The sequence below is a fragment of the Setaria italica genome, chromosome IX, assembly GCF_000263155.2.
Source record: "Setaria italica strain Yugu1 chromosome IX, Setaria_italica_v2.0, whole genome shotgun sequence".
NCBI lineage: Eukaryota > Viridiplantae > Streptophyta > Magnoliopsida > Poales > Poaceae > Setaria > Setaria italica.
Window position 1 is genome coordinate 56,982,905 of NC_028458.1, and position 27,433 is coordinate 57,010,337.

Here is a 27,433-nt window from a genome sequence, read left to right on the forward strand (position 1 = left end):
ACAAATTAATAAAATTCAAACGGAGGGAGTGAGTACAATGTTTTTAGATCTCCAGCTGCTTCCGTTCTGGGACAGCAGGGGGGCCACCGTACATGGTAGCGGCACACGGAGGTTAAATGGTCGCGTTTTTCTGGTGTTTTCCTTAAATGAGATGTTCCGGACGCGTACTCGTTGCCGTATCTACTCGTACCCGGGCTTGATGGTCCTGATCAATGCAAAGTTACTGTACCAGTCTACTGCGCACTGGTCCGTACTGATCTGAGAGATCACGGTCGTGCGGGTATCGACTCTCTCTGGATTCGTCACTCGGTCGAAACAATGCGAACCTATGTGACTCGCGTTAATCCAAGGGAATCATTCTCCTTTCCCTTTCTTACGTGTGCGCGCAGTTAATATTCTAGGACGTGAGGGTTACATACGTACAAATGTATAGTATGAAGTCTTTGCTAGTTGCTACCGTCGGACGCAGAATTTCCTTTGGATTTCAAAGGGAGAGAAACTGCAGCTGCTTCACTTGAAAAGGATATGTACGAGAACAATTTTTGTTAAGAAAATTGTGAGAGCAACAGGCTATCTGCATCGCTGATTGGCAGCTTCGTTAGCAGAAGACTTTTCGAATGGATTTATTCGGATGTAATCTCAAAGTAATATCAGAACCAATCATAGTACTGTTTCTAAAATAGTACTCGTATATCTGAATAAATTGTACCCTGAATGAACTAATTGTAAATTGTACGGACAGTCCACAAAAAATGAAGTATTGGACAAAAAAAAAGGCAATGTAGTTAAAAGGGTTTATCAGCGAGCAATGATCGGCAGGGGTGGGTCGCCAAGCTGCTTGTGCTGGCCGGTGAGCTTCCCTTGTTGCTGAGCGTTGGATGTATTCCATTTCCGGTCCACCCATTGTCGAGTCCGTTCTACATCATTGCCTCCTTTCGTCATTAGTTAAACCACTGATAAACACGATCAAGAAGCAGCTTCACATAAAAAATTGAGGGGAAAAAATGAACTGGAATAGTGTCAAGATGAGGAGGCAGCGGTGCCGTATGGTCTTGGCGTTCGTGCACGATCGCAGCATTGAAAATCCGCCATGGTGGGGGTTGGTGAAGAAGATGTGCTCTGCTAACAATTCCCTTTCTCCAGCTCGATCCGACGGCCTTCGTCGACTGAATTATTTTTGGAGGAAAAGGTTATGCCCCGTTGCTCGTCGGAGCCGCCGCCGCGCGCCGCCTTCTTTTGTTTCCTAAAAGAATTTTTTTCCCCCAACTCCGATCGACCAGTCAGCAATGCCTGATGCATCCAATCCGAGCACCGGCGACTTCACACTACAGGGTTCTTCCACGGCGGCAGAAACATCAGAGACACTTGAGGCACAAGATTTTGAACCGGGTAGCGATCACCCTGCATCATCCTTTGGAGTTTCTGACGCAGAATTGACATGTTTCGGTGCATCTGACTGATCGACTGACCAACTGACCGTGCCATGGACGTTCACATGGCAGTAGTAACTAGCAGTTTTACCGGCGACTGGTTACCAGAGGCTTCGGTGGGCGGGGAATCTTTTTGCACAATTCTTTGACTAGAAACAGCATGTTCAAACATGCGAATTGAAAGTGGCTTGCTTATCTGACAGCATGTACATCGTCAGTTTTGAGTCTCATGCACGTTTGCAAGCATGAATGTACTACCAAATCATCACAGCACAATTTCTTTTTTAAAAAAAAAAATCATCACGTACCACTATTACAGTATACTTTCAGATACTACAGGCACCAAGCAAAAGCATGCCTAACCTAGGGCCAATTTTGTATGCATACCGTATCTGCACCTTTTTTTGTGTGATGGTTATACCACTAAAGCTATGGTCATACATACATGTGCTCTAGCTAATTTTATTGTAAAAGTAGCGAGCACTACGAAATGGAGTGACACAGAAAGGGAGAATTTAGGGGGCGTGCAGAGAGAAAGGGAAGGAAGGGAGAGTTGAACAAAATGGCTGAAGCTGAGTGGGGGGTGTGGGGGGATAAGACTGAAATGGAGGAGCAAAACGGAAGTGGCCGCCTTTGCATGATGTGGAGAGAGAAAGCAAGCAACGGCAGCCCTGCCGGCAGGAAAGGATTAGGCTTATCATGTGTACTGCATGCTTCTCACGCACCACACACTTGCAAGACAGGCAAGACCATGGCCGCCGGCGACCTGAGCTGCCACGGCAGCCACGCCACACAGCCACACAAAAAAAACTGAAATTAAATTCGTCAGTCTTAATGATCATAATATGATATGACATGATATGCATGGGTGCCATGAATGCATCATATATTCTCCATCCAGTGAGGGAAGGCGACATCAGTTTTGGATAATGCAGTGTGTGCAAGCATGAGTACGTGCATCACGTAGTGTGTATTTTAGTATTCCGTAGGCCATACAACCGAAGCAGCGCAGAAAAAGGAACTACTTTTTTTTTTTTTTTGCTTGGTGATGCATCACGTACTAATCACTTGAAGCTGTTGGGAGCTGGTTTTTTTATATGTTTCTTTTGTGTTTCTGAAAATGCAGTAGCAGCAGTCTAGCATATAGCTAGGTGAGAAGCCTAGGAGTGGTGGTGGTTTAGGGTGAAAGTGGAATTTCTGAAAGTTTTAAAAGGTTTGTTCGGAAGTTAAGATGAATGCAGTCTTTATCTGTCCAAGTTTTATTTCAGTGACCGTTTGGTTTGTATAGGAACCCTTACAGTGGCATGTTTCTGGCGTCCAGGAATCATGGTGGAATAATACTGGAATTGGGTGACAATTCATCGGTTGCAGTTGACAAGCAAGGCTAACAACTCCATCGGCTGATTAACAAACATGTTATTGGATGATGATCGTTTCGCTAAAGTATAGTTGCATTCATTCTGTGATTTTATCAGGACACTATTTGTCCTTGAATATAGATACCCGTGTATCCTAATAATGTATCGTAATATGCCAGGATTACGTCAAGGTCCACTGATGATTTGCAAATTCTATAGTCTATGATAAGAAATCGAAGATGCTCTCTCATCGAGTTTCCGCGCGGCTTGCATCGATAGAGCAAAGATACAGAAGATTGCAGCAGCATGTCGCTGTATGCCAACTATACATCCACATATTTTTTTTGGGTAACAATAAATTTCCCATTTGTGTTTGCAGTGAAAATCCATAGTTCAAATTGCCCGGAAATTGGAGAAACTATTACGCATTGTGCATTGCCTTGGAATTTAACAAATAAATTGGAATCATCGGAGAGCAACTCCATCAATAGCCCTCAAACCAAAGCCTCCAAATGTTAAATCGGGTTCTCTCTATTCTTTTAAGGATCATAATTTTTTTTTCAACTTCAGCAATAGTCTTCATGTATAGAGAGCTCACTAGAGACCTCTTGGAATGGATGGTGGAGGGAGGATTTGAAGACCTCACCAAATTAAGGAACCAAGTAGAATGTCTGTTGAAGTTCGTTTTTTTGACTTGTCCTTTAAACTTGAAGTAGGGGTTGTTTAGTGAACTCGGCTCGAGTTCCTCTAGTGATGCTAAATTGCGATGTATGGCTCCGTGAGTGCGTGACCTCATCCTCCACTACCGGAACAGTACAAGCGGGCACCAGCTCAACCAACAGTTTCTATTGCGAGCATACGAACCAGGACGCCAGTGGCGACGATCGATTCGCGCCACCGGTTCGATACGATGCCCTTAGTTATTCTGGATCTATCGTCACGGCGTGGCTAGCAAACTGCTCCACTCCCGGTGTCCCCTTGTTCAGCGGCGCCGGCGCGGACGCAGGCAGGCAGGCAGGCAGGCGGGCGGTAGATGCTTCGATGCGGCTAGCCTGTCACTTCGTCGCGGAACCCGCTGGTCCTGGTCGCGCGCTCGCGCCCGTGACGCTACGGGACAGGGAGCCCCAGGTGACGGCCAGGTCGGCGAACGGCGACCCCGGCCCGACTGGCTTGGCGCTGGGCACATCGTCGGCTACTCCTTTACTCCTGCGGACGCACGCGCGGCGCGGCCAGCGAGCTGGCGCGCGGAGGCTCGCACGGTCCGGCCGGGATTTTGCATCGTCGTTTCGTGCCGTGCGCCCCATGCGTTGACGTTGATTGATTCAGGGGGCCGGAGAGTTTACTCGCGGAGTACTGCATTTTATCGCACCGGCTTGTACGTCCGGGTCGCCGGTTGGCCGGCCGGCTGGTACACGTTCACGTACGCCAAACGCTTTGCCGGAAGCTCGAAACGGCCGTCTCCCGCGCGCCTTGTCACGAGCCGCGGCGCGAGGCGACGCGCAAGCTTGCGCACGCGCGTGCCGGCCCCGGCTTGCCGCGTGCGGCTTCTTGGGCCTTCTCTCCGCTTCTCCCGACCACGCAAGTACTCTTCTGGGTTCTGGCTAACGCAGAGGTGATCCGGTGACACGTCGTGCTTTCTGGGAAGGCGAGCTGCACGCGAGCTCGCCGCGTAGGTCGGCGCTTGCTGTGGGCCGACTGGCTTCCATATCCTGACATCTATTGGAAGCCGCCGGGTTGCAGATGCCAGTGCCGTCCGCGGCTTGCTGAGGTTCGGGCAGTTCAGTTGTAGCTGTCCTCTACACTTGCAGAGAGGATGCATCCTCTACCCGGCGGCCCCGCACACGGGGCACTGACATGACCCATACTATTTCCCGTATAGCGGCGGAGGCATACGCTCCTCGGCGAGTTGACCTTTTGTTCCAGGACTCCGCTCTTTCCCCGGCCTCCATCGAATCCGGCTTTGGCTCCCGGCTCCCCTGCTTTACTCGAGTCATTCTCCTTCCTTTCTCCGAACGTTACACCGGTCGACGTCCGGCGTCGGGGGCTCGCTTAACTAGTCGCTACACCCGTTTAACTAGTCGCTACACCCGTTTAGCCGCGCGCCTCCCATCAGTCGGTTTCTCCTTTATTCTGTCGGAGATCGGATCGGCGAAAAGCAGCAGGTGCGCGTGCCATATGTGCCAAGCCCAGCCCATCCCCGTGGCTGGGCGGCGTGCACCGCCGCTTGCTTGCGTGATTGCGTCCATGGAACAGCAAGGGATCGCCGTGCCGGCACAAATATTCCTTGTACACGTAACGTTGTGCAGGTGGCCGGGCCTTGCTTCCGTCACCACGGGTGTGAGACCTCTCTCGCCAATTTGTGGGTGCGGCTGCCGAATCAACTGCGGGCAGCTGCGGCGACCACCTACCGGCGCCTTTGCCATGGTTTTTCCAAGGGAAGATGTCACTGGTGGACTAACGGTCGGACTGTTGCGAATAAACCCGATAAAGTCGCGCACTTGTTCATATCACACAAACAAAGCAAATCATCACACGAACCCTAAGAATCACTGTCTGTGCTAACTGCTAACAGAGATCTTGGCAGGCACAAAGTGTTTTTTTTTTGGGAAAAGATGGCACCGTATAAAGTGTAGCAGTGGATTCTGCATGTCATACACGTTCCGGAGATATGGGCCCAAAGCTTAGCGCCACTTTACTGTACTGCACTTGGGCATTTGGCGGTCCACTTCACACCATCAAGCAAGAACAGAGCACTGAACAACGAACGAGTAAACACCATCAAGCAACAACAGAGAAGGAGCGACGAGTCCAGGACAATGCCCTGTGACTGTGATGATCCATTCATGGGAAAAAGAGAACACTAGAACTCGGAAATTATTTTCCATGCTGATTATTCAACCTAGGTACAGACCCAATATACCCTCCCAAAGTTGTATGTGAACAGTGTATGCACAGGCACATAGCCGATGGGATCTTCACTTAGAACGCTGGCCAATACTAGGACGGTGCAAAGAATGGCTCACTGCTCGTCGATGCCAATACAGTAAAATCAGACCAATGGACATTTCATAGCTTGGATGTGGCGAGCTTGATGAGATCCTTCCTCAGTATCTTGCCGGAAGCGTTCTTGGGGATTTCTGCCACAAACGCCACCTTTCTAACCTTCTTATAAGGCGCTACCTGTGAACATTGCAAGTACAGCAGCAGCCAGCAGGTCAGGGAAATTGTAGCAATTAGGCAGATGGCTACCTATTTACGGTGAATCTGTATGTTCCATGTCATGTTTGTTGGATCATCTGGTGATTCATGAACCCCATATTGCTTACCTGTTTCGCCACAAACTCCATGATCTCGCGTTCTGACAATTTGCTCCCCTTCTTCCTAACTACGTAGGCCATAGGGAACTGGCCGACCTCCCGATCAGGAAACCTGCCAAAAGAACCGATCCGTTCAGAACCTGACACAGTTAAGATGCCAAAAAGGATTTTACTCACATCTCGATGACACTTACGGTATAACAGCGACATCAGCAATTTCTGGATGTGTTAGTAAAAGAGCTTCCAACTCTGCCGGAGGCACCTGTCCATACACGAGTTATATTTCAGATGCCACAAAACACTACTAGCTCAGAATACAGAGGCATTTCAGGACAGACATTCCACAATCTCCACAGTGATGCTTACCTGATACCCTTTGTATTTGATCAACTCCTTCAGACGATCAACTACGAAGAGATACCCATCCTCGTCTATGTAGCAGAGATCCCCAGTCTTGAGCCATCCGTCAGGTGTCACCGTTGACTGTGTTGCCTCTGGGTTCTTGAAGTACCCTGGGAAGATCAACATTGCATGTTCGAATGAATCTGCCGACTTGCACTGCACATTTCATGTTACCAGAGGCCACTACTTATGTCTATAACTGCCTGTAACACCCAGGCCTCAACCCCTGACAGTGTTCTAAAATTGAAGAGAAACTATATTCTGTTACTGAATCAACCGAAAGTAAGAATGAGTGTTGATGATCCGTAATTCTGAACATTCTTACACATGTTCGGGACAGAACAGAGACAACAATTGAAATCCTGCAACGCATGTAGGATGACAGTCAATCCGGAGTGTCTGAATATTTCAGCTAATCTTTCTGTTTGTAGGATGAAAGTCAATCCCGAGTGTCTAAACATTTAATCTTGCTGTGCACTAGGCAATAACCATTTGTTGAGGGGGCAGCACTATATGCTACTGGTACACTTGAGGGGGACATTCCCTGCAACTCATTCTAACTGTATATACTGACTGTGTATTTGTGGATTTTTTTAGAGTTCAAGGGACCCTGCCCTCGTCCATATATATTTCAAACAGGACCAAGTTTACAGAATTCAGTTTCACAATTTGTGTATTTGTGGATGAGTTCCACCTGAGTAAAAAGTTAGTGGCCCGTGACAAAATAAGCCTATGGAGATATTCATGTAAAATATATGGGGACTTTGTTGTCTAAATACTGAAGCCAGTAATTCCATTACTTTCTGGCTTGTGCATATTATGTTCTACTCTACTAAAATGGTTGGATCTAATTCCTGAACTACAAATAAAAAAGGCAAGACTGTGCAAAAGAGAGACAAACTGTGAATTAAACACGAATACACGATCAAAGTGCAGAACAGCAACCACAGTTTACTGACATATTTGAGAACATCAAAATGCAACTAGATTGAAACTCAGGCAATGGCTCTAGTATCTTAAAAAAAGAAACAAATCTAATTCACTTTTAATAGACATAATGCATGTCGGCGCATGATTGTGAGACTGTGCAAAAGGCTTCAAGGGGAGGCAAACTGTGAATTAAACACGATCACAGTCCAGAACAGCTAACACAGTTTACTGACATATTTGAGAACATCAAAATGCAACTAGATTGCTCATATGAACAGCTCAGGCAATGGCTCTAGTATCTTAAGAAGGAAACAAATCTCATTCACTTTTATAGACATCATGCATGTCAGCACATGATTGTTACTTTGTAGAACATACACAAAATTAGCATCGAGATCTACAAAGATGCATCTGGTCAACTTGGTAACTCTGATTTGTTTTCATGCAAGTTATGCAAGTATTATCAGCACATGCTTATCTCTAGACAAATGCTTATCGCAACTCAGAACACAGTTAGTACGCTTATTATTTTAATAGCACGCCCTGATCAAAGACTAAGACATTATTAGGTCAAATGCAACTACAGGTAGTTATCTGAAATTAATCTACAGGTCATGGACATGCGTGATTCCCGTGGTTTAATTTATCTGTTACCTTTCATGACGTATGGTCCCCGGATCCAGAGTTCGCCGGTGCGGTTCACCGGCAGCGCCTCACCGGTCTCGGGGTCCACGATCTTGGCCTCGGTGTTGGGCGACAGCAGCCCAGCCGTGCCGTACCGTCGGCTCTCCTCTGCAGAGTCCGTGGACGCGCCGATGGCCGTGCTCTCCGTGAGCCCGTACCCCTGCAGGATCTCCACCTGCGGGTACTTCTCCCTGAATCCCTCGATGAGCTCCTTGCTGAGCGGCGCTCCGCCGGAGAGCACCTTGCGCAACTGGCCGAGCGGCAGCGGCTTGGGGTGCGCCACCATGGCGACGAGGATGGGCGGCACGAGCGGCAGGTAGGTGACCCCGTACTCGTTGATGGCGCGCAGCATCTCGGGGAGCTCGTACTTGGATAGCACGACGATGGTGGCGCCGCAGCCGAGCAGCCCCGTGGCGAAGGCGACGAGTCCGTAGACGTGGAACATGGGCACGGTGCAGAGGAAGGCCTCGGTCCTGTCGGCCCCCTCGAGGCGGAATCGCGTCATGATGATCTGCACCATGGAGATGAGGCTCCGGTGCGTGGCGACGACGCCCTTGCTGGGCCCCGTGGTGCCCGAGGAGTAAAGCAGCGTGGCCGGGTCGTCCTGCGTGACGCGGTCCCTCCGGCGCGCGGGGTCGGGCGGCGTGGCGGAGATCTCCTCAATGGTGGCGACGACGGCGGCGGGGTCGGAGGGGAGACGCTCGGGCTCGAGGAGCACGACCCGGAGGCCGTCGCCGGCGGCGGGGAGCTTGGGGAGGAGGTCGCGGGTGGTGAAGGCGACGACGGGTCGCGCGTCGGCGACCTGCTTGGCGATCTCGGCGGGCGTGTTAAGCGGGTTGGCGGTGGTGATCACGGCGCCGAGGGACATGGCGGCGAGCGCGGCGACGGGGAAGTGGACGGAGTTTGGGGAGAGGATGAGCGCGACGTGGCCCTTGCGGAGGGACAGCGGCGGCGCGGCGAGCGCGGTGGCCGCGCTCGCCACCGCGCGCCAGAGTTCGGGGAACGTGACCCGGCGGCCCGTGGCGGCGTCGACGAGCGCCACGGTCCCCGCGTGGCGGCGGGAGGCGAGGAAGGCGACGACGTCGAGGTCACGGTCGGCGGGGAGCGGGACGGGCGCGCGCTTGCTGCGGAAAGAGCGCGTCGCGGCGCAGTAGCCGCTGCGCGGGTCCACCTCCGGCGGCGCCATCGCGATCGGCGGGATCGGATCGCTGCGCGGGATCGGGTGCTGGCGCCGCCTCTGCTCTCTGGCCGTGTGCGAGTGGTTGGTGCGTAGGCCGGCTGCGTGCCTGCGTCTGCGGGGGTCTCTTTGCCTGGTCTGTCTGACTAGTAGTGGCAGGTCGCAGTAGGCCTCGTGCGATGCCGTCGCCGTCTCCCGCGTTCAAAAGGAGGCTAGCTAGGCTGGTGGACCACTGGAAAGCGTGCGGCATGTGGGGAACATGCCGAGAAAGTGGTTGGCGAAGCTGCCGTCGTCGAACTGACGAGCGGTGTGTGAACCACCTGTCGGTGACAAGGTATCGTGGCAGCTGCCGTGCGTGCGCGTCCGGCGTCCTTGCCTTCTTTGGGGTGGAAGCTGGTCGGGGAACATGCTCTAGTGCTCCGTGCACCGGGGCTCAGATCGAATCCCCTTTGTTGGAGTCGCGATGCTGCAGGGCGAACGCCGCCCGGGTAGGATGCCGGCGTGCCGGCGTGGTGGTTTTTGCACTGGGCTCTGGACCTCTGGTCACTGGTGTCTTTTCTACGGCTCCGTGGCAAGATGCTCCATTTTTTCTGTACGGCAGCCTGCTTGGACGATTGCACTAACCGCCGCATATGATTGCAGATTCCAGTCCCGGTTTAAGGAAACAACCGAGCACGGCGCCATCATTTTGTGCAGGTGTCAAAGTGCGCGACGTCTGACTTTTGGCTCTCCTCGGTAGGTGGTTGGGATGCCTCTCATGATCCGGAGCAGCACGAAACGTAAGACTCGGCCAGTCTTTTTTTTTGTTCGAGCGATTAGTGCGTTGCAACTTGCAAAATGATTGGTTAATCATCGGCTAGTCGCTACCGCACAAAGACCTATCCTAGCCTAGTTAGCGCCGATCCATCATTGGATGGAGTTTTGGCGCAGCTACTGAGTGTGGACAAATCAAACCGTGGGTGAAAAGAACCGAACATTAGCAGACTGTGACAGTCGACCTTGACGTGTCAGAAAAAAAAAAGGAAAATCAACCGTCAAACGACAGTCGTACTCCACCGATTGAATAACTCTTCAACGCGCATCTCCTCTGCAAATGCGACGAAAGAGGCAAGCGGCTCGGCAACGGGATAGGCAGGCAGTTTATTTTTAATCGATTAATTCTTTTAGCAATTCAATTGGTTAGTTAGTTGTTACCGGATTTAATCAGAAGTATTTGCAGGCTGACTCTGTAAAGTCTGTAAGGCTTGTTTGGATCCCACTAGCTAAATTTTAGCTAGACGTAGCTTGACAAGGAGTATCCACCTAAACTTTAAAGTTTAGCTGGATGGTGAATAAGATACCAGCAAAACTTTAGTTGGATAGTGAGTAAGATACCAGCCAGTAAAGTTTAGAGCATCTCCAGCTAAACAATAAGGATAAAAAAGGACTAAATACGAGGCGATAGAAGCGGGCCGATTCTCGGGAGGAACAAACTTCCAATGCCAAGATGAACGTTGCTTGGGCCAACAGCCCAACTTGAACATGTTTTAGGCCTTGTAAGGTAATTGGGGCCCACAATACCCAAAAATAAAAACCAAAAGCAGTCATGGAATCGCCACCGTCCAAATTTGGATCATACGGCCCGTGTTGCTCCAGGATCCAGAACCCCATCGCCTTATCCACTACCTCCCCTCCCAATTCCCAAACCGAAAGCATCAGCGTGTTCGCTCCCCGCGCGCCACCAGTCCACCGTCGCCGCATCCTCCCGCCGGCCACTCCAATGGAGGCCGTCCTACGACATCCATCGCTGTCCCGCCTCAAGCCTCCGAACCCGAACCCTCACAGGACGCCACCGCCATCCCTCGCCTCCCCTTCTCTCCTCCGCCTCCGCGAGCGCCGGCTCACCGTCGCCGCGGTGTTCCAGGACCAGAAACCGAGAGAGCCAGCGAGCAAGGGGGGCGACGACGAGGAGGCGTACGGCGAGGTGGACCGCATCGTCTCCAGCCGCACGATCAAGAACCCGGTGTTCGCGGAGGACGGGTCGGCCACCACGTCCGTCGCCACGGAGTACCTCGTGGAGTGGAAGGACGGGCACGAGCCATCCTGGATCCCCGCGGAGGCCATCGCCGCGGACGTCGTGGCGGAGTACGAGACGCCGTGGTGGACGGCGGCCAAGAAGGCGGACGCCGAAGCGCTGGCCGCGCTGCTCGCGGACGAGACGCTGCAGCGGGACCCGGACGCCGAGGACGCGCAGGGGCGCACCGCGATGCACTTCGCCGCGGGCCTGGGCTCCGAGGAGTGCCTGCGTGCGCTCGCCGCCGCCGGGGCGGACGTGGGGCACCAGGAGCGTGCCGGCGGCGGGCTGACGCCGCTGCACATCGCGGTGGGGTACGGCCGCGCCGTGGCCGTGCGCACGCTGCTGGAGCTCGGCGCCGACCCGGAGGCCCCCGACGGGCAGGGCCGGACGCCGCTGGAGCTGGTCCAACAGGTACTCGAGAAGACGCCTAAGGGCAACCCTGCGGCGTTCCAGCTCCGGCAGGGGCTGGAGGCGGCGGAGAAGGAGCTGGAGAAAGCCGTGTACGAGTGGGCCGAGGTGGAGAAGGTGATCGACGGCCGCGGCGAAGGCAAGTGGCGGGAGTACCTGGTGGAGTGGCGCGACGGCGGCGAGAGGGAGTGGGTGAGGGCGCCGTGGGTGGCGGAGGACCTGGTGAGCGACTTCGAGGCCGGGCTGGAGTACGCCGTGGCGGAGGCCGTGGTGGACAAGAGGCCGGCGGCGGCGGAGGGCGGAGAGGAGAAATGGGAGTACCTTGTCAAGTGGGTGGACATTGAGGAGGCGACGTGGGAGCCTGCCGAGAACGTGGACGACGAGCTCGTGCAGGAGTTTGAGCTGAGGCAATCAGGATCCGCTGGTGGCGATGGCAGCGCCACTGCTCCATGAAGGTGGCCGCGTTTGCCTTCTTCTGATGCTTGGATCGAATCCAGTGTTCAAAGTGGTGCCCAGGCAATTCATGTATCAATAGCAATTTGAATTTTGTAGTAGGACGGAACCTTTTTGTGAGTACCATAATTCGACCGAGATTAGCAATTTCAGCGGATTTCATCCATGCTCACTCGGAAATGATTACCTTTTAAATTCTCTCTTCGGATTAAAAGAACCCTTGCTAGTATGTATGGTCGACCTGTCTCGCATGAAAGCATCAGTTTTCAGCCTTGCTAGTCTGCTAAACAGGATGCACGAGGTGCATAAACATTGTGCGCAGGTCTTGCTCTTGCAGGATCAGTGGACGCAGCTCGCAGCATCAGAAGAACTCTTTGCACACAGCATTTCAGAAAAGAAAACTCTTACATACAACAATGATACATGTTTATTCCATTAACGAATAAATGATAAATCATCTTTTTTTGCACATATAGAAATCATCTCTCGTTGAATATCCATCCTTGCACATCTGATGTCTATCTCTCTTGTTTACAGAACTCCTATTTGCATAAATAAAAGGAGTTTCGCCTCTAAAGTATACTTTACCGGACTAAAGGAAACAAAATGCTTCTTTGAGATAGACAACTACGGCCGATTTTTTCAAATAGGAAATGAATCAGCAACCTTTGCGGTTAAAGTATACTTTACCGGACTAAAGTATACTTTGCGGTTACATTATGTGACAACGGCCACGGCCACGGCCACGGCCACGGCCACGGCCATGCCAAGTCGCCATTTGCCAACTACGGCCGATTTTTTCACTCCTCCGGCGACACCGATCCGGTGAAAGGTACAGTTTCAAGCCAACAATTTCAGGCTCAAATAAGTGCGAAAGCGCTTCTTAAATCGTTATGAAATGGTGGTGACCTTCAGTTGATAGAGATCTAGGGAGGAAAAAACTGGGTTAATGCTTGCACCTGATTCAGTGGATTGTCTGGGGATTTCTTCCACAGCTTCCATATGATGTCTTTGTACTGATGCAGAGTCAGACCAGGTTTCTCTTCCTTGAGCTTCGCAACCTCTGCTTCTTCAAATGCCTGCATCAATGTGCACAAAATTTTCAGAAGTCCAACTAGCGGGCGCAAGCAAGAATCTGAGTGGCCATCGCATGTTCAAATTTCATTTCGCAGGTCATCTGGAACGGAAATAACCATACCTTGTACGAGACCTTGAGGCGGCGCTCGGGGTGGCGATCCGGCGGGAGCGCGGGCTCGGCAGCGATTGTCATCTTGGCAATCGCGTCCTCCACGGATCGTGCCTCGATGACCGAGTCGTCCCTGTTGGTGTTGGCGACGAGCACGACGCGCTCGTACTCCTCCTCGTCGGCGGTGCGCGCCTGCCGCTTCTTGGCGGCCTCCGCCTCCCGCTGCAGGCGGAGCCGCTCCTCCTCGCGGCGGCGCGCCAGCTCGGCCTCGGTGACCTTGGGCACGGCGGGCCCGCCCACGCGCGCGGCCTTGCGGTCGGGGCGCCGCGCCGCGGCGGCGAGCTGCTGCTGCTCGAGCTCGGCGAGGCGGCGGTTCTCGGCGCGGCGGGCGGCCGCCTCGGCGCGGTTCTCGGCGTCCTCCTCGCGGCGGCGCACCGAGCGCGACTTGGGGCCCTCGGCCGCCTGCCAATAGGCCTCCTCCTGGGCGCGCGCCTCCCGGTCGCGGCGCTCCGCCTCTGCCGCGCTGCGCCGCGCGCGGGCCGCCTCCGCCTTGGTGTTGACGCCCATCTTCTTCGGCATTGCGGTGGCCTGTCTGCGGCGGCTCGCGGCCTCTCCACAGGTTCTTCTGGGTCGCGGCGCCTTCTGGATTCTTCTTTTAAGCTTGAGCTGAGAATTCTTCGGGCCAGCCCGTTCTAACCACGTGTCATGCCTCGTTAGCGTCAGCCGTTCGTTCACGTGGAAGCGTGACCATGACGACAGGTCGACACGTCTGGGTGATGTGCCAACCGGCAACCGGGCTTCATGGATCAGCAAATATGAATTGTTCACATGAATTTACTTATTGATTACTATCTGGAGTTATTCAAAACATAATTTCAACATGGAGAGGCTATCAAATGTACTCCAACTGCTGTTTTATGTGAACTAGAATTTCATACAAGCAGGTATAGCGTTACATTGCAGTGCATCATATACGTCAAATGAACAAGCGTGCGTATTCGTAGGGTTACACATTTACAGTACAAACTAGGATCTACAAAATGGTTGTACAACACGTTGCCTTGGGGCCTGTTCTCTTCTCGGAGAGGAAGTAGAATTGCTACAGATTACAATTGTTAGTTGTCAAGTAGACTATGCAACCTTCGGATGCAACTGCTCGAGTGCCAATTTTGGGATATTGATTCATGTCTAAAGACTCCATCCAGATTATTGGTTCAGGAAGCTCCCAATTTCAGTTCGGAAAGTTATAGTATCAACTATCAATTCGGTGCAATTTACTTGGATTGTTCTGTACCCTCAGCAACGAAGCCCGATGCTTCTGCCAGAACTTCAAGTTCCTGATCACCGCTCAGAACCTGAGCAGGTACAAACTCAACTTGTAAACAAATAAGAAATTAAACCCGTAGGCAAAATGAATGCTGGTAACTTGTAAACAGACCCCGCCGTAACCGGAAGATTAGCATCATCCAGTTTGCTCTATACAAAAGGTGAAGTAGAGGTGTTGCAGACATGAAATTATATTTCAACATGACAATGATCTATGGAACGAACACATAATGTCTTTGTGCAAACATCAAAATTGCGGGGAACTACCTTACCTTTCCATTGATGAACCATGTTGGAAAACCTTCAAGACCAGCAGCTTGACATTCTTGAGTCATTTTCTTTCCTTTACCAGCTCCATTTGGGAAACATTCCACATAGTCTAAAATTTTTGTAGCTTCACGACCAAACATCTGCATAAACACTTGGTAAGCTTGAAAAGTGGTTCTTGGCTCACTTTCTGGTGACATTTATACTTCCATTTTGGAATTTTGGTCAGTGCAGCAACAACACCAACAACAAGCACTAGAATAGTGTTCCAAACAAGTAGTTGAATAATGTCCAGCATTGAAATCATTTGGTATTTATAGTTACATAGAGTTCAATAAGGTGAACGAACATGTACCTGTTTTTGTTCATTGCAATGAGAACACCAGAATGCTCCATACATCTTAGCACCTATAGAGTGCAAATGTCTAGCCAGTGAAATAGCAAATGGGGATGATTCGGTTGTTATCTCTGTTTCATATGGTTCTAATACAAAATCATCTGTGCTGCACAAAATGAAAAATGGAATCTTAAATTCATTTCCAATGGTATCAATGAAAATGAAATATGTAAGTTCACATGGTGTAATAAGCAAAATAACAACAAAATAAAGCGAAGCCGCAAGGCAAATGAGTATCAGCCAAATTTACTAAGCGCTTAATGTAGGTGTCCCATGAGTCAGTATATAACCAATCCAGGGAGCAGAATATCTGTGGCATCAATAAGGAAGGCTCACCCTTTCAACTGAGTAGTAGCCGAACTGTACGAGTTTGTCAAAGCAAGAGCTATAATGACAGCTACAGCTACCTGAATACCAGCGAACTTCTGGATGCGTTTAAAACCGAAGTCCTGGAAGTACAATACTGAACATGATTACTTAACTGGATTACATGGTTAGAGGTTCAAATGAAAACACACTTTTTCTTTGTGAGCACATACCTTTACTCTGATGAAAAGTAGAGAGAACGAGAGAAATGCTGACAACAAGCAGTATGAACAAGATAGCCCAACAAATTTAGTGCTTAGGATGTAAAGAAAATAAGCACTCGCAGTCGCCATAGAAGTAGCAAGCAGAAGCAATGTTAATCGAATATCCAGGTCATCCAATCCAGGGAGCAAATCCGCTCCATTTTCTTGCAGAGAAAGTGCTGTAACCAAACCATATGCCACCAGACCAACTAAGGGAAGAGGTATCCCTGTCAAGTTCAAGAGAGAACAATTGCTAAATACTTAGATAAAAAGGGCATAACATTGCGTATCTGTGATTACGTATTTTATCAAATTATTAGACAAGCGTTCTTTAGTAAGATCATATGGTTGATTCGGAAAAGAAATATCATAATCAACCACCATTTGGAATTAAAATGCAATTAGCTTTGTATATACAACAAGAAGCAAAGCATAGTGAGATTGCTTATACAAAATCGGTCTAAATCTCATGATCACAATGCCAAAGTTTAGTTTACACCAACAAGCCGTCAGCAACAACGCCAAGAGATGTGCAAAGAGATTGTCTAAAAACAAAGAAACAGCTCCAAGAGATTACCAAAGACGACGGAGTAGTCACTGTCGAGGATGTCGCCGCAGCCTCCGCCGCTGATGGGGCAGAACGCCTCGGAGCCCGTGAGCTTGAGGTACGTGAGGTAGCCGGTCTCCAGGAACCCCAGCCCAGCGACACCCGCAGACCAGGTGCTCGTGGAAATGCCCAACAGAGACGGAGGGGACGCTCTTTCGGGTTTCTCCGGCGGCGGGGTCGGAGGAGCGGCGGAGGTCTCCTGCTCCTGGGAAGAAGGCTCCGCGCAGCACCTGAAGCGCGCCGCTCTCTGCACGAAGATGGAGAACACGAAAGTGAAAGACGCCGCGGAATCGGACAACCAAACACCCCCTTAGAGGAAGGAGGAGGCCAAGAGGTAAGTGGTGAAGGAATTTTACCTTGATGCGCGAGGACGAGGAGGGGACGGCGAAGCGAGTCGGGGACGGGAGGAAGGAGATGGCGAGGGCTGCAGAGATGGTCGCCATGGGCGGAGGTGAGTGGTGACCGGTGGTGAGAGGCGAGGCGAACTGGCTCCACCTCAGGTCCTCAGAGCAAAGCTCAGAGCTCTCTGGATTTTACGCTTGACTGTCTTGTGGGCCTAAAGTAATGGTAATGGATTGGCTCATGGGCCTGCCTACTGTACCTTGGGCCTATTTTGGTAATGCATAGTGAGCCTATATTTGACTACCAAGTATTTCCCTCAAAATGAACAAAAGAACCCATATAAAATAAGAAAGATGAACAAAGGAAAACGACAATACAAAAGAGTGTGTACGGACTAACTGATATTGATACAATACAATCACAAATTTCCATGTCTCATTCTACATATACAGGCCAAGACTGTTGTAAATTGGACGCAAAATGACGAGCAGCCGACCCTGAAGAATATTCAAGCAAAATGTTGTACAAGAAGCCTCGTTTCGGAAACAATGAATTGCAGTAGCATCCAGCTGCCGATGCTGGAATAAGGTTTGATTGGTGAATGGTTCGCGCTTCACTGCAAACTTTGTTGGTGTCTCCATGTACAAGTGCCAAGTAGAAGCTATATCCTGCAGTTTGCCGCTGCAGGACGAGGCAGAAAGACAAAGTATCATTTTCTATGTCATCTGAAGTGAAGGGCGAGATAGAGCAGCAGTGATATGGGCACAGGAAATAGGAACTCACTGCAGTAAACAAATTGGTTAAAATCCAAACTCACTCTTCCTTGCTTGCTTGTATCGAATGAATTGAACATGTTACTGCAGAAATGAAGCAAGTAGATCAGTAAACCATAAATTTTACCACATAACACATGGGAAAAGAGTGCTTTAAAATTGCAAATCATGGACACCATCCTAGAAAGTACTACTCGCCATTCAGAGAGAAGTAAATCATGGAGATGATAGCAAGTACCATGTGAAAGACCACAAAATGATTAAGATTATTTGATGATACGAACTGAACAAGTAGAGCGATCCTTTTCCACAAACACTATAACTAAAAGGCAGAAGAATTGTACTCCCTTCGTCCCAAATTGTAGGTCGTTTTGCTATGTACATAAATATAGTGTATGTCTAGATGCATACAAACATCTATGAACCTAGAAAAGCCAAAAGGACCAACAATTTGAAACGGAGGGAGTAGGTAGCATGGAAGTACATACCGAGCTGACTGCACAAAAATGCAAAGTGATATAAACTCATCCAAATGAACCATCCCCTTCTTGCTCTTGTCAAAGCTCTGCAGATGCCAAAGTATTGATATTGAACAAACAATGATGCTTGCAGGCAGTGAAACTAAATTTGAAATCTTGAATGGAAAAAAAAATTCATTGTATGACGTCTAAGCTGTGTAGGTAGGAAATTAACGTTGTAGCACAAACAAAGAGGAAGGTGCTAAGGTAGCAGTATTTTTTTTTCTGGGAGACAGTGAATAAAATGGTAAAGATTATTAGTTCATAATGTAGCAAAGTCTGCATCAGCTTTACATTGTAGTATGACCTATCTCAATCACCATAGGAAGTTGACAGTCCAGCAATACAAAGTTGTAACACCATGTACCAAAACTACAGGCTTAGGATGCACTCTCTAAAGCAAGACATGAATAATCATGGGCCAACTTTACAGTAGAACTGAACAGGAATTACCTCACAAACGGTGTAGAAAGCAGGTGAATCCAATGAGAAACCAAGTTTGATTAATGCCTGTAATGAAGATGGATGTAAATTAAAAAGAAAGGTCTATGAAATGTTGCTCATACAAGGAAAAGAGGTGTGGTAGGAAAAGTGGTGTGTGTAACAAACACCATGAGCTAAAACTGCTGAAGATACACAAATTAACCAATCAAGATAGGAGAAATTATTATATTACCTCATACACCTCCTCAAGACTGAGAAATCCACGACCCCTGAAGTTAACGAGAAATGTGAGAAATTTAAACAAGAAAAACTTTACATATGGTGTAAATGAAAAATGCAGCTTATGATATAAATGAAAGAATAAGCACAAGAATGGGCAACATGCGTCATATGTTTCCTAAACAAAAAAGCCAGCGCTGAGGATAATAACAGTACTTTAACTGAAACAAAGCACTTCGGTGCTATGGGAGGTATGGAGTGTTGCTGGATGCAACTTTATGGAGGTGGTTATGGATGGGAAGATGGTCAAGGAAACTTCATATTTCACATAGATCTCTACGGAGAGGACAACTTGGCATAAGATCTCCTGCCAAGTTGATCAGTTTTAAAGTTACCCTGCAAAGGACATGTAAATACAGCATTGTTTTCTAGCTTAAAGAATGATTAAACCTTAAAGTTGAATTATCATCTTTATAGGCTCCTAGCTACAAGATATCACATACAGAAGTATTGGTTATAAGAAGCGCGTCAAAGCACACTAGAATTCATGAGAAATGTAGATTATGACAAATGCTTAAGTAAGCAAATCAACATTTTCAGGATGCTACACATGACACCATTTCCACAACACATGAAACATAATACCTTTCTAGTGTGGAGAAGACACTTTGCACCTGCAAATTGAAAACAACAAAGAAATACATGCGAGTCAGACAGGGAGTTTGCTGCTAGGGATGCAATGAGTCCATCACTCTAAGTTATACCTTTTATGCATTTGTAAAATATAACTTTGGTACATCATAAGAGACCATTTCCTTTTCAAAACTGAAGCTTAAATAGCATTCTCGGGGGCCATTCCGATTCAAACGAGACATGTGCAAATTGTTGATTCGAAAAGAAAAATTGCAGTATAAACTCTTGAATCATTCAACAAAGTTGCAGAAAATGCTTGACCAGAGCAACAGGTCCAATTAGAGCCCAAATTTCGTTTGAAAAAAATAATATAGAGCCCAAATACCTTCTGAAGGAACTTGTTAAGAGCCAGAAACTCTGCGAAAAACGCAGCATACAACGCGTCAGGTCAAATCAAGTTAACCCTATCAACCAGCTTACATTTACATATGCAGAATTATGAGCTAACCTTCGAAGCTCATGGTGCCGTTCCGATCAAAGTCATACATCCTGCACGGAATCCCGTCCCCATTAAGCTCAAGCCAAATAGCCAATACCCAATCAAACAATTAAACAGAAAAAAAAATCAACAAAGCAAAAGGCAAAGGGCGAGAGGAGGAGAGCGACCTTATCATCTGCTGCACAACAGAGAGAGGGAAGTCAAGGTTGCCCACGGCGAGCGCGCTCTGGTGGGCGGTTCGATAGTTAGCAGTCAGCTCCTCCAAACACGAGTTGCTCGGTTGGGGTAGAATTGGGGAGAAGAAACTGTGGAGACGAGGATGGGATGGAAGCGGACCTGGAGCTGAGGAGCGGTGATGTTGCCGGTGCGGGCGGCGTCGACGCGGTCGAACCACTCCCGGAGCACCACCGCGCTCTCCATCTCCGGCCTCCGACGTGGGGGGCAGCGGCGAGGACGACGACCGTCGAGACTGGCAACTGTGCAGTTCAGGCAGCTTCGCCTTGAAGCCTTCAACTGGGGCCCCTCAAGTGCGGAGGAATTTTCCGCTTTCGGGTCTTGGAAACGAACAGATACGCACCCTGCGTATTACGCCATCAGTTGGATGGTGATGCACTTTGCGTTGCGTTTAAACTTTAAAGGAGTAAAGGACGCGTGCACGTAAACGTGTTTTGGGAGAAGAAAAATTTCTACGTTATATAATAAATATGAAGAGTACAGGAATTCTTTCAAAGTAAATTTAGCGAAATATCTATTTGGACAATGTAGGACGAGACGGCTTTCAATAGCAATATCTGCAGCCAACCAGCTCAATCAAAACAGCATCATCAACAGGATCAAAACAGCATCATCAACAGATTCACACGGCGACTTATCGCTCATAGTGTTCATGACCACTGCTCCAAGAGCAAATCGGGCCTCAGCAGGATGCCCATCTTTCAGCGACCTGGAAACAACCTGCGATATTCGCTCGTCATATCAGGTTAGGCTAGAATCAAGGACCCCAAATGTTTTTCAACAACCTGCTCCTATCGTTGTTGGATGCGAGCACCTGGAAACAAACACCACTGCTATAACGTACAAGATACATCTAACAGGGGATTCTAAGCCATAGATTGGTAGGTTCTGCTCCTACGATAATGCACAGTAAGTTCGTGCCGTGGGTCATGGCCGTCCTCCAGTACCACCTACCAGAGAAAAAACCTTTGGCTGCAGCGACCGAAAACAGAAGAGGCTGACTGGTTTTGCGTTGAGTGACGAACTGGCGACTGCTGTTTTACTACGATTGAAACAATGTGGACAGCTGGGGTGGCTTCCATCGGCAACATTTGTCATAGCAGCATCCTCGGTAGACGCACATGGTAGCTCATCATCCATAGTGTCCAAGATAACTTTTCCAAGAACAAATCGGACCTCAGCAGGAACCCCATCTTTTAGCCGCCCGTAATTAATCCTGGGCGTCCGCCTTACCCGATTTAACCAAGTCAAGTCGGAATCAACACCTGGCAACAAATCCAGGGGGAAAAAAACTCGCGAAATTATGATGTGTCATGTAATTATGATGTACAGTGTATTTCTCACTTCAAGGAGAAGATAAGAGAAATTAAACAACACCACATAAGTATGCACAAACCATTTTCTGCTTTTCTTGTCATTTTGAGTTAGATTTATCTCTTTTCTTTTCATTTTGAGTTAGATTTATCCTCAAGTATGTTTCATAATTTTCAGAGCAGAAACTGGGGTAACTTATCTTCTTTCTTAAACACATTGAAACATCAACGTGCAAGAGGAAAATGTTTCAGTACGTGAGAGCATAAAAAGCCATCTGAAACCACGATATAACGATGCAACCTACAGATAAATAATGCAGCTACGCAAAGCAAGTTGTGCTAAATTAGTAGTCTGTAAATGAAAATAAGGTTGTTCCTGGGATAAACCGATAAATCGTAAAAATTCACAAAGTAAAGAGAAATAACTAGTATATATGACACGGTTGGGAGCTGAGACATACGGTAAACAAATACTTACCACTCCTGAAATTGTGAAGCCTCCCCGTATATGGCGGCTACTGATTGCTGCAGATTATCTAAAGATGCCAATGTGCATATTGAAGAATTGACTAGAGATGCTAGATGTGATGTTTGTTCCATAAGATTGCCCTGATTAGTTTGAGAAGACCCAATGATTTCTGGAACAAATGGAGGATGACACCCAATAATGTTTGTTCCAGGAAGTTCACGGTGCTTTCCCACGATCCAAAATACAGCAGTGCGGCAAAAGCCCTGATTACCTGGGCATCTTGTGGAGAACTGATCAATGATCAGACAAATATGCAGCCTAAATGCAAATTAATTAGCATTCAGTATTGATGAGTAGGCTGAAATATTAAAGAGGTCACTTCAGCTGTCGCTCCAACTTCCTGATCTCCTTTCGGACTGCACCGAAGCTAACTTGGCTCCATTCTTGTAAAGAAGATGCAACTGAGTGTAGGCTAGCCCAAGTAGTTTGCAGAGATCGCGGCCCAGAATTTGCATCAGTCCACGCCCGTTCGAAAGTGTTACGGTAGTCTGGCGCACGTAGCCATGCAGCCTCAAATTTGAAGCCCGTCTGAACCGACCTCCTTTCTGAATTCTCAGCAGATTTTTGGAGACGAACTAGGACAGCGAAATGATCAGATGTGGTGGTTAAGATATTCTCTACCACACAATCATCAAAAGCTGCTGAAAAGGAACTATTTGCAACAGCCCTATCCAGCCGGACACGAACCAGAGCATCACCATCCTGTTGGTTTGACCATGTAAACAAGGGACCAGTGAAACCCAAGTCTACAAGACCACACTCATCCAAGCAGTCCTTTATCAGTGACGCCTCGGCGCAGTTTGGCATAACCTTTATCACCCCACCCCTTCCCCCACGAGTTTTTAATCAACCAGTACTCTCCTTCATCATCCTCTCCATATGCAACAAGTACGGTGTGGAGCTGATCCTTGTCCGGCACCTCCCAGTCTTCACAGTCAGAGAGCTCGAGAGTTCGCCCGCAAGTAAACCTTGCAAAAGCATCATTGACAAACACATCAGCCAGTACAGGCTGTATGGAGACTGCTCGCTTCAGTCCCTCCTCTGTTGCTGGAAACATGAAATATCCATCAATGCGGACAGCCATAGGAAAGTTCTCTGTCTGGCACGGACCACAGCTACCAGCAAATGGGTAATCCGCATCGCGGACACAGCCTGCCTTTTGCCATGTATCTGAATTCTGAAAGCAGCTGGGGTGTGGCTTCCTCCAATGCATCCGTAGCCCATGCAGTCCACAAGTTGTTGTACGGATAGCTTGACAAGTAGGTGAATGTAAAAAAAAGTTTAGAGAAAAAATGTTGGTGAATGCAAAAAAAAAAAGTTGGTTCGTGTAAAAAAATGTTGAGCAAAAAAATTGGTGAATCTAAAAAAGTTAAAGAAAAATGTTGGTACATATAAAAAAGGTTGGTCAACGTCAAGAAGTATTGGTGACAATTAAGATAGACTTTTTATAAAAAAACATTTGCTGACAATGTCAACAAATGTTGATAGATATCTAAAAATGTTAAAGAAAAATCTTGTACATGGGTTTAATATAAGTTTTAAAGATACATAGTTTATCTGTCGTCCCCATCCGAGCTCCCCCAGCACCATTGCGTTCTCCATCTCCGGCCTCGTCCGACGTGGGTATCAAATCAAAAGTTTCTCTCTTATTATTCCATATTTTACTCTATTGATTGAGTAAAATGCGCCTGCACCTCTAAATTTGTGAGGATATGTTACTTAGGTTCATCATTTTGAAAGTGCATTTTTAGATTTATAAACTTTTAAAACCGTTTGTCATAGGTCCATACACATCCAAGCATGCATCTATCGCTGACATGGCATACTGACGTGTCTTTTCAGACATCTCTTAGCTGGGACCAGTTTTTCATGCAAGAAAATCCAGTTTTTCATGCAAGGACCAAGCACATAGAAGTTCATTATCACTACATAAGAGAAAAGGTTCTTGAGGAAGAAATTGAGATGGTGCCTACAAAGACTGATGAGCAGATTGCCGACATCTTCACAAAAGGTCTGAACAAGGCAAAGTTCGAGAAGTTTCGGGAGGCACTCAGCATGGTCTGCAAGACAACTCTGGAGAGAAGTTTGCATTGAGGGGAGTATTGAAGAAAAGCAATACAAATTTCTAGAACCTTCCCCACAACTCATGATCCATGATATTTTCCATGAAGACACTAGATGTTGTTGCCATGAAGAAATTTTAATATTGTCTAGTGAAAACTCTAGAAGGGGACACATGTCATCATCCTATGAACTCCCTTGACCTATAAATAGAGGCCCCCTTCCTTGCCATGCCATTCAACCATGAGCATGGTAGATGAGTGGAGTATGGTAGAAGTAAAGGATGAGTGCTAGACTAGTCACTAAAGAGAGGGCGTTGTACACTCTTGTGTAATATTGTTGTGTTGTAATTTGATCTGCATAGCTAACAGTGACAAATCATACTAACTACACAGTGTATCAGGCTTAGAAATAGTCGTGGTTGCTTATTCAGAGGATACAATATTGCTGGTATCTATTTACAGGTGTGGAAGACAAGACATCTTTCACAGATTAGGTACATTTTGTAAAGGCTCAAATTTATAAGCAACAGCAAGATAGAAACTGGGTTGCAAAACTATACACATCATGCAGAGTACTCTGATATATAAATTATGACCAGCATTAAAAAGAAATCAACTTTCCAGGGAGCTTGAGTAATAATAGAGCATGTAAATTTGCAGCACATCACTGAAGGTATAACTCACACTGAATAAGCCAAAATACAGTGCTACAAACAAACTACTAACCAAACACGTTAGTAAAAAAGAAGTAAATCATATAGAGTAGGCTCTCAGCCGCACCCCCTGCCCCCTTTCTCCCACAAGCACGCACACAAACAACATTATGACAGTTTCACACAAAATAAAAAAAACTAAACAGTTAGTGAACTCAGTCATACAAGTGAAACAAAATTACTATGTTGCACCAACAACAGAGAAGCAACAAAAATAGAATACAATTGAAACAAAACCAATTGCTCGTAACTCAGTCACCAGTTGTTCAAGGAAGATGAGAACAACAAATTCAAACAATCATCCATAGAGTCGGAACATAAAGATCACTAAGGGACAATCCTCACCTTTCATATCCAGCTCGATCCACTTGTCCCATCTCATCGTTGTCTCATTGAACTCCCTGCGTTTCACTACAATACATGACAAAAAACAATAGACTAGGCACACAGTTAATGCAAAGGTGATTAGATAACATATAGGCAAAGCCTTGCACATAAGGTCATCTACATTTAAGCTATGAAAAAACGTATGCAGTTCATCGTTTACACAGGAAAAAACGTCCAAACATAATGGCCATCACATATATACCAATAATAATCTAGTTCATATACATCCGATGGTGCAGTAGCAAAATAAGATACAAATGCAGTTCTCTTGTATGTACACTGAGAAGTGAGAATTCCGATCACCAACCATTCTTACAAATAAATGGGAGCAATAGTGATATACCAGTCTTGTTATCAGAGGCTTCTTTAGGGCTCTTTTATCCCTATGATAAAGGTACGCTAAGCATGAAGCGAAAGTAGCCAAGGCAAGGAGTGCGGGAATATATCTTGGCGTGGGGGATTGGAGCAGCTTCGTTTGCGCCAAAAAAGAAAGTGAGCCGTGAGCGAAGACCTAAACCGATCAAACATGAGAAGAACCGATCAAATATTAGATATGGGGCTAAGGACGGGTGTGATACGAGATCTAGGGGGTAAACCCTAAACCTTAGTTCACGGGCATGAGATCTTACGGAAGTGAAATGAGATCTGGGTGGGCATGAAAACTTACAAATGTGTGGAGAGAGCGAGCTCCCTTCGCCGCCGCAGGACGCGAGGATGGCAGGAAGAAGCTGGCCGCCGAGGAATTCACAGTCGGGAAGGGGCTCCCCGCTGATCGCCAGGGAGGACCTAGCGTCACGCCGCCAAACGACTGAGGGCGCGGATCGACATGATCCGATACCTCTCTCCGATCGTTCTCCCTCACGTGCCTCACTCTTCTCCCAAATCAGCCGCCTCACTTTCTTCTGCTCTCCGGATCAGCCGCCTCTCCTACCTCGCTCGGCCGCTCCCCTCCTTGGTGGGTGTTGGCTATGTGTTGAAGCATACCGATGGGCCAGCGGGAGGTCAATCGGCCTGGCCCAATAGAGGTTTTGGTTGTCGTGATGTGCTAGCTTAGGCCTACTCGGATGTATCCACACCGTCCGATGAGTCAGGTGGGCTGGCCAATGGCCTAGCGTGCATGCAAAGCACATGCATGCGCATCATTTTTTTTCTTTTTTTTCTTTTCTATTTACTTCCTTCCAATTTTTTATATTTCTAGACCCTTTATAGATATTTCATTTTAATCTGCATATATTTTATTATTTCTTTGCTTCTGTTTTTCTTTCCTTCTACTTTTTTTTCTTTCTTTTCCACGCATTCCTTCTAATTCTCTTTAAACTCGTGCGGTTTGCTCCTTTGTTGAAGTAGGAGGGAGAGATCTTTTGAATTTAAAACTTTGATCTTGATCTCATTTCTCTCTCAAACCATAAATACATTTTGGATGCCATTTAAACTACTGTGTTCCTAAAAATTAATATAATACAATGAGATCCAATATGACTATATTGTGTTGTATTTTTAAAAATCATCATTTTGGATATACTATCTCAACTTTTTTTTAATGTAAAAAATTTGGTGAATGTAAAAAAAGGTTGAGAGGAAAAAAGTTGGTGAATGCAAAAAAATGTTGAGCAAAAATATTGGTGAATCTAAAAACGTTAAAGATAAATGTTGGTACACATAAAAAAGGTTGGTCAACGTCAAGAAGTATTGGTGACAATTAAGATAGACTTTTTATAAAAAAAATTTGCTGACGATGTCAACAAATGTTGATAGATATCTAAAAATGTTAAAGAAAAAATCTTGTACATAGGTTTAATATAAGTTTTAAAGATACATAGTTTATCTGCCGTCTCCATCCGAGCTCCCCGAGCACCATCGCGTTCTCCATCTCCGGCCTCCTTCAACGTGGGTATCAAATCAAGTTTCTCTCTTATTATTCCATATTTTACTCTATTGATTGAGTAAAATGCGCCTGCACCTCTAAACTGATGAGGGTACGTCACTTAGGTTCATCAACTTTGAAAGTGCATTTTTGAGTCTATACACTTTTAAAACCGTTCATCACAGGTCCATATACATCAAGCATGCATCTATGGCTGACATGGCGTACTGACGGCTGCGGCATTTGGTCGAGCGTGTCACCGGCGTCATCCTCAAATTTCACGGGCACCTCCCTCCGGCAACCCACGGGTGGTGGGGGGGGGGGGGGGGGGGGGG

At 47.6% G+C, this 27,433-nt stretch overlaps 5 protein-coding genes across 6 annotated transcripts; 1 reads left to right on the plus strand and 4 right to left on the minus strand.

Moving 5' to 3' along the window:
• Positions 1-5,557: 5,557 nt before the first annotated feature.
• Positions 5,558-9,450, minus strand: LOC101776359 (4-coumarate--CoA ligase-like 4). Its single transcript, XM_004985774.3, has 5 exons — positions 8,092-9,450; positions 6,472-6,617; positions 6,300-6,367; positions 6,115-6,217; positions 5,558-5,968 (listed from the first exon to the last, which is right to left on the minus strand). The coding sequence occupies exons 1-5, from the start codon at positions 9,305-9,307 to the stop codon at positions 5,855-5,857; spliced, it is 1,647 nt and encodes a 548-aa protein (XP_004985831.1). The 5' UTR covers positions 9,308-9,450; the 3' UTR covers positions 5,558-5,854.
• A 1,385-nt stretch (positions 9,451-10,835) lies between these two features.
• On the plus strand, positions 10,836-12,413 carry LOC101776759 (probable signal recognition particle 43 kDa protein, chloroplastic). The gene has a single exon (XM_004985775.4). The coding sequence runs from the start codon at positions 10,884-10,886 to the stop codon at positions 12,213-12,215; it is 1,332 nt and encodes a 443-aa protein (XP_004985832.3). The 5' UTR covers positions 10,836-10,883; the 3' UTR covers positions 12,216-12,413.
• Positions 12,414-12,624: 211 nt separating this feature from the next.
• Positions 12,625-14,175, minus strand: LOC101777169 (coiled-coil domain-containing protein 124). The gene is made up of 2 exons (XM_004985776.2): positions 13,414-14,175; positions 12,625-13,294 (listed from the first exon to the last, which is right to left on the minus strand). The coding sequence occupies exons 1-2, from the start codon at positions 13,978-13,980 to the stop codon at positions 13,142-13,144; spliced, it is 720 nt and encodes a 239-aa protein (XP_004985833.1). The 5' UTR covers positions 13,981-14,175; the 3' UTR covers positions 12,625-13,141.
• A 125-nt stretch (positions 14,176-14,300) lies between these two features.
• Positions 14,301-17,093, minus strand: LOC101777579 (thiol-disulfide oxidoreductase LTO1). The gene is made up of 7 exons (XM_004985777.3): positions 16,924-17,093; positions 16,538-16,814; positions 15,931-16,187; positions 15,728-15,840; positions 15,350-15,497; positions 15,000-15,137; positions 14,301-14,756 (listed from the first exon to the last, which is right to left on the minus strand). Exons 1-7 carry the CDS (start codon positions 17,008-17,010, stop codon positions 14,676-14,678), a joined length of 1,101 nt encoding a protein of 366 aa, XP_004985834.1. The 5' UTR covers positions 17,011-17,093; the 3' UTR covers positions 14,301-14,675.
• Positions 17,094-17,263: 170 nt separating this feature from the next.
• On the minus strand, positions 17,264-20,493 carry LOC101778001 (sorcin). Of its 2 annotated transcripts, XM_004985779.3 has the most exons (10): positions 20,332-20,493; positions 20,163-20,221; positions 20,005-20,045; positions 19,882-19,913; positions 19,509-19,537; positions 18,877-18,913; positions 18,654-18,710; positions 18,171-18,247; positions 17,693-17,766; positions 17,264-17,590 (listed from the first exon to the last, which is right to left on the minus strand). In XM_004985779.3, the coding sequence occupies exons 1-10, from the start codon at positions 20,413-20,415 to the stop codon at positions 17,571-17,573; spliced, it is 510 nt and encodes a 169-aa protein (XP_004985836.1). In that variant the 5' UTR covers positions 20,416-20,493; the 3' UTR covers positions 17,264-17,570. The 2 variants fall into 2 exon arrangements, with proteins under 2 accessions (XP_004985836.1, XP_022678501.1); XM_022822766.1 differs by lacking the exon at positions 20,163-20,221 and having other exon boundaries at positions 20,332-20,462.
• Positions 20,494-27,433: the final 6,940 nt, after the last annotated feature.

What these genes read in the sequence shown, in the direction of transcription:
- LOC101777579 (XM_004985777.3), bottom strand. Translation starts at nt 17,010, where the DNA reads ATGGCGACCATCTCTGCAGCCCTCGCCATCTCCTTCCTCCCGTCCCCG. An exon ending in CCTCGTCCTCGCGCATCAAG is followed by an intron (nt 16,815 to 16,923) that starts GTAAAATTCCTT and finishes ATCTTCGTGCAG; the next exon opens with AGAGCGGCGCGCTTCAGGTG. An exon ending in TGACTACTCCGTCGTCTTTG is followed by an intron (nt 16,188 to 16,537) that starts GTAATCTCTTGG and finishes TGAACTTGACAG; the next exon opens with GGATACCTCTTCCCTTAGTT.
- LOC101776359 (XM_004985774.3), bottom strand. Translation starts at nt 9,307, where the DNA reads ATGGCGCCGCCGGAGGTGGACCCGCGCAGCGGCTACTGCGCCGCGACG. An exon ending in GGGACCATACGTCATGAAAG is followed by an intron (nt 6,618 to 8,091) that starts GTAACAGATAAA and finishes TGATCTTCCCAG; the next exon opens with GGTACTTCAAGAACCCAGAG. An exon ending in TCAAATACAAAGGGTATCAG is followed by an intron (nt 6,368 to 6,471) that starts GTAAGCATCACT and finishes GTGTATGGACAG; the next exon opens with GTGCCTCCGGCAGAGTTGGA.
- LOC101778001 (XM_004985779.3), bottom strand. Translation starts at nt 20,415, where the DNA reads ATGGAGAGCGCGGTGGTGCTCCGGGAGTGGTTCGACCGCGTCGACGCC. An exon ending in TCACCGCTCCTCAGCTCCAG is followed by an intron (nt 20,222 to 20,331) that starts GTCCGCTTCCAT and finishes ACCGCCCACCAG; the next exon opens with AGCGCGCTCGCCGTGGGCAA. An exon ending in GTCTTCTCCACACTAGAAAG is followed by an intron (nt 18,914 to 19,508) that starts GTATTATGTTTC and finishes CGTTAACTTCAG; the next exon opens with GGGTCGTGGATTTCTCAGTC.
- LOC101776759 (XM_004985775.4), top strand. Translation starts at nt 10,884, where the DNA reads ATGGAATCGCCACCGTCCAAATTTGGATCATACGGCCCGTGTTGCTCC.
- LOC101777169 (XM_004985776.2), bottom strand. Translation starts at nt 13,980, where the DNA reads ATGCCGAAGAAGATGGGCGTCAACACCAAGGCGGAGGCGGCCCGCGCG. An exon ending in GCCTCAAGGTCTCGTACAAG is followed by an intron (nt 13,295 to 13,413) that starts GTATGGTTATTT and finishes ACATTGATGCAG; the next exon opens with GCATTTGAAGAAGCAGAGGT.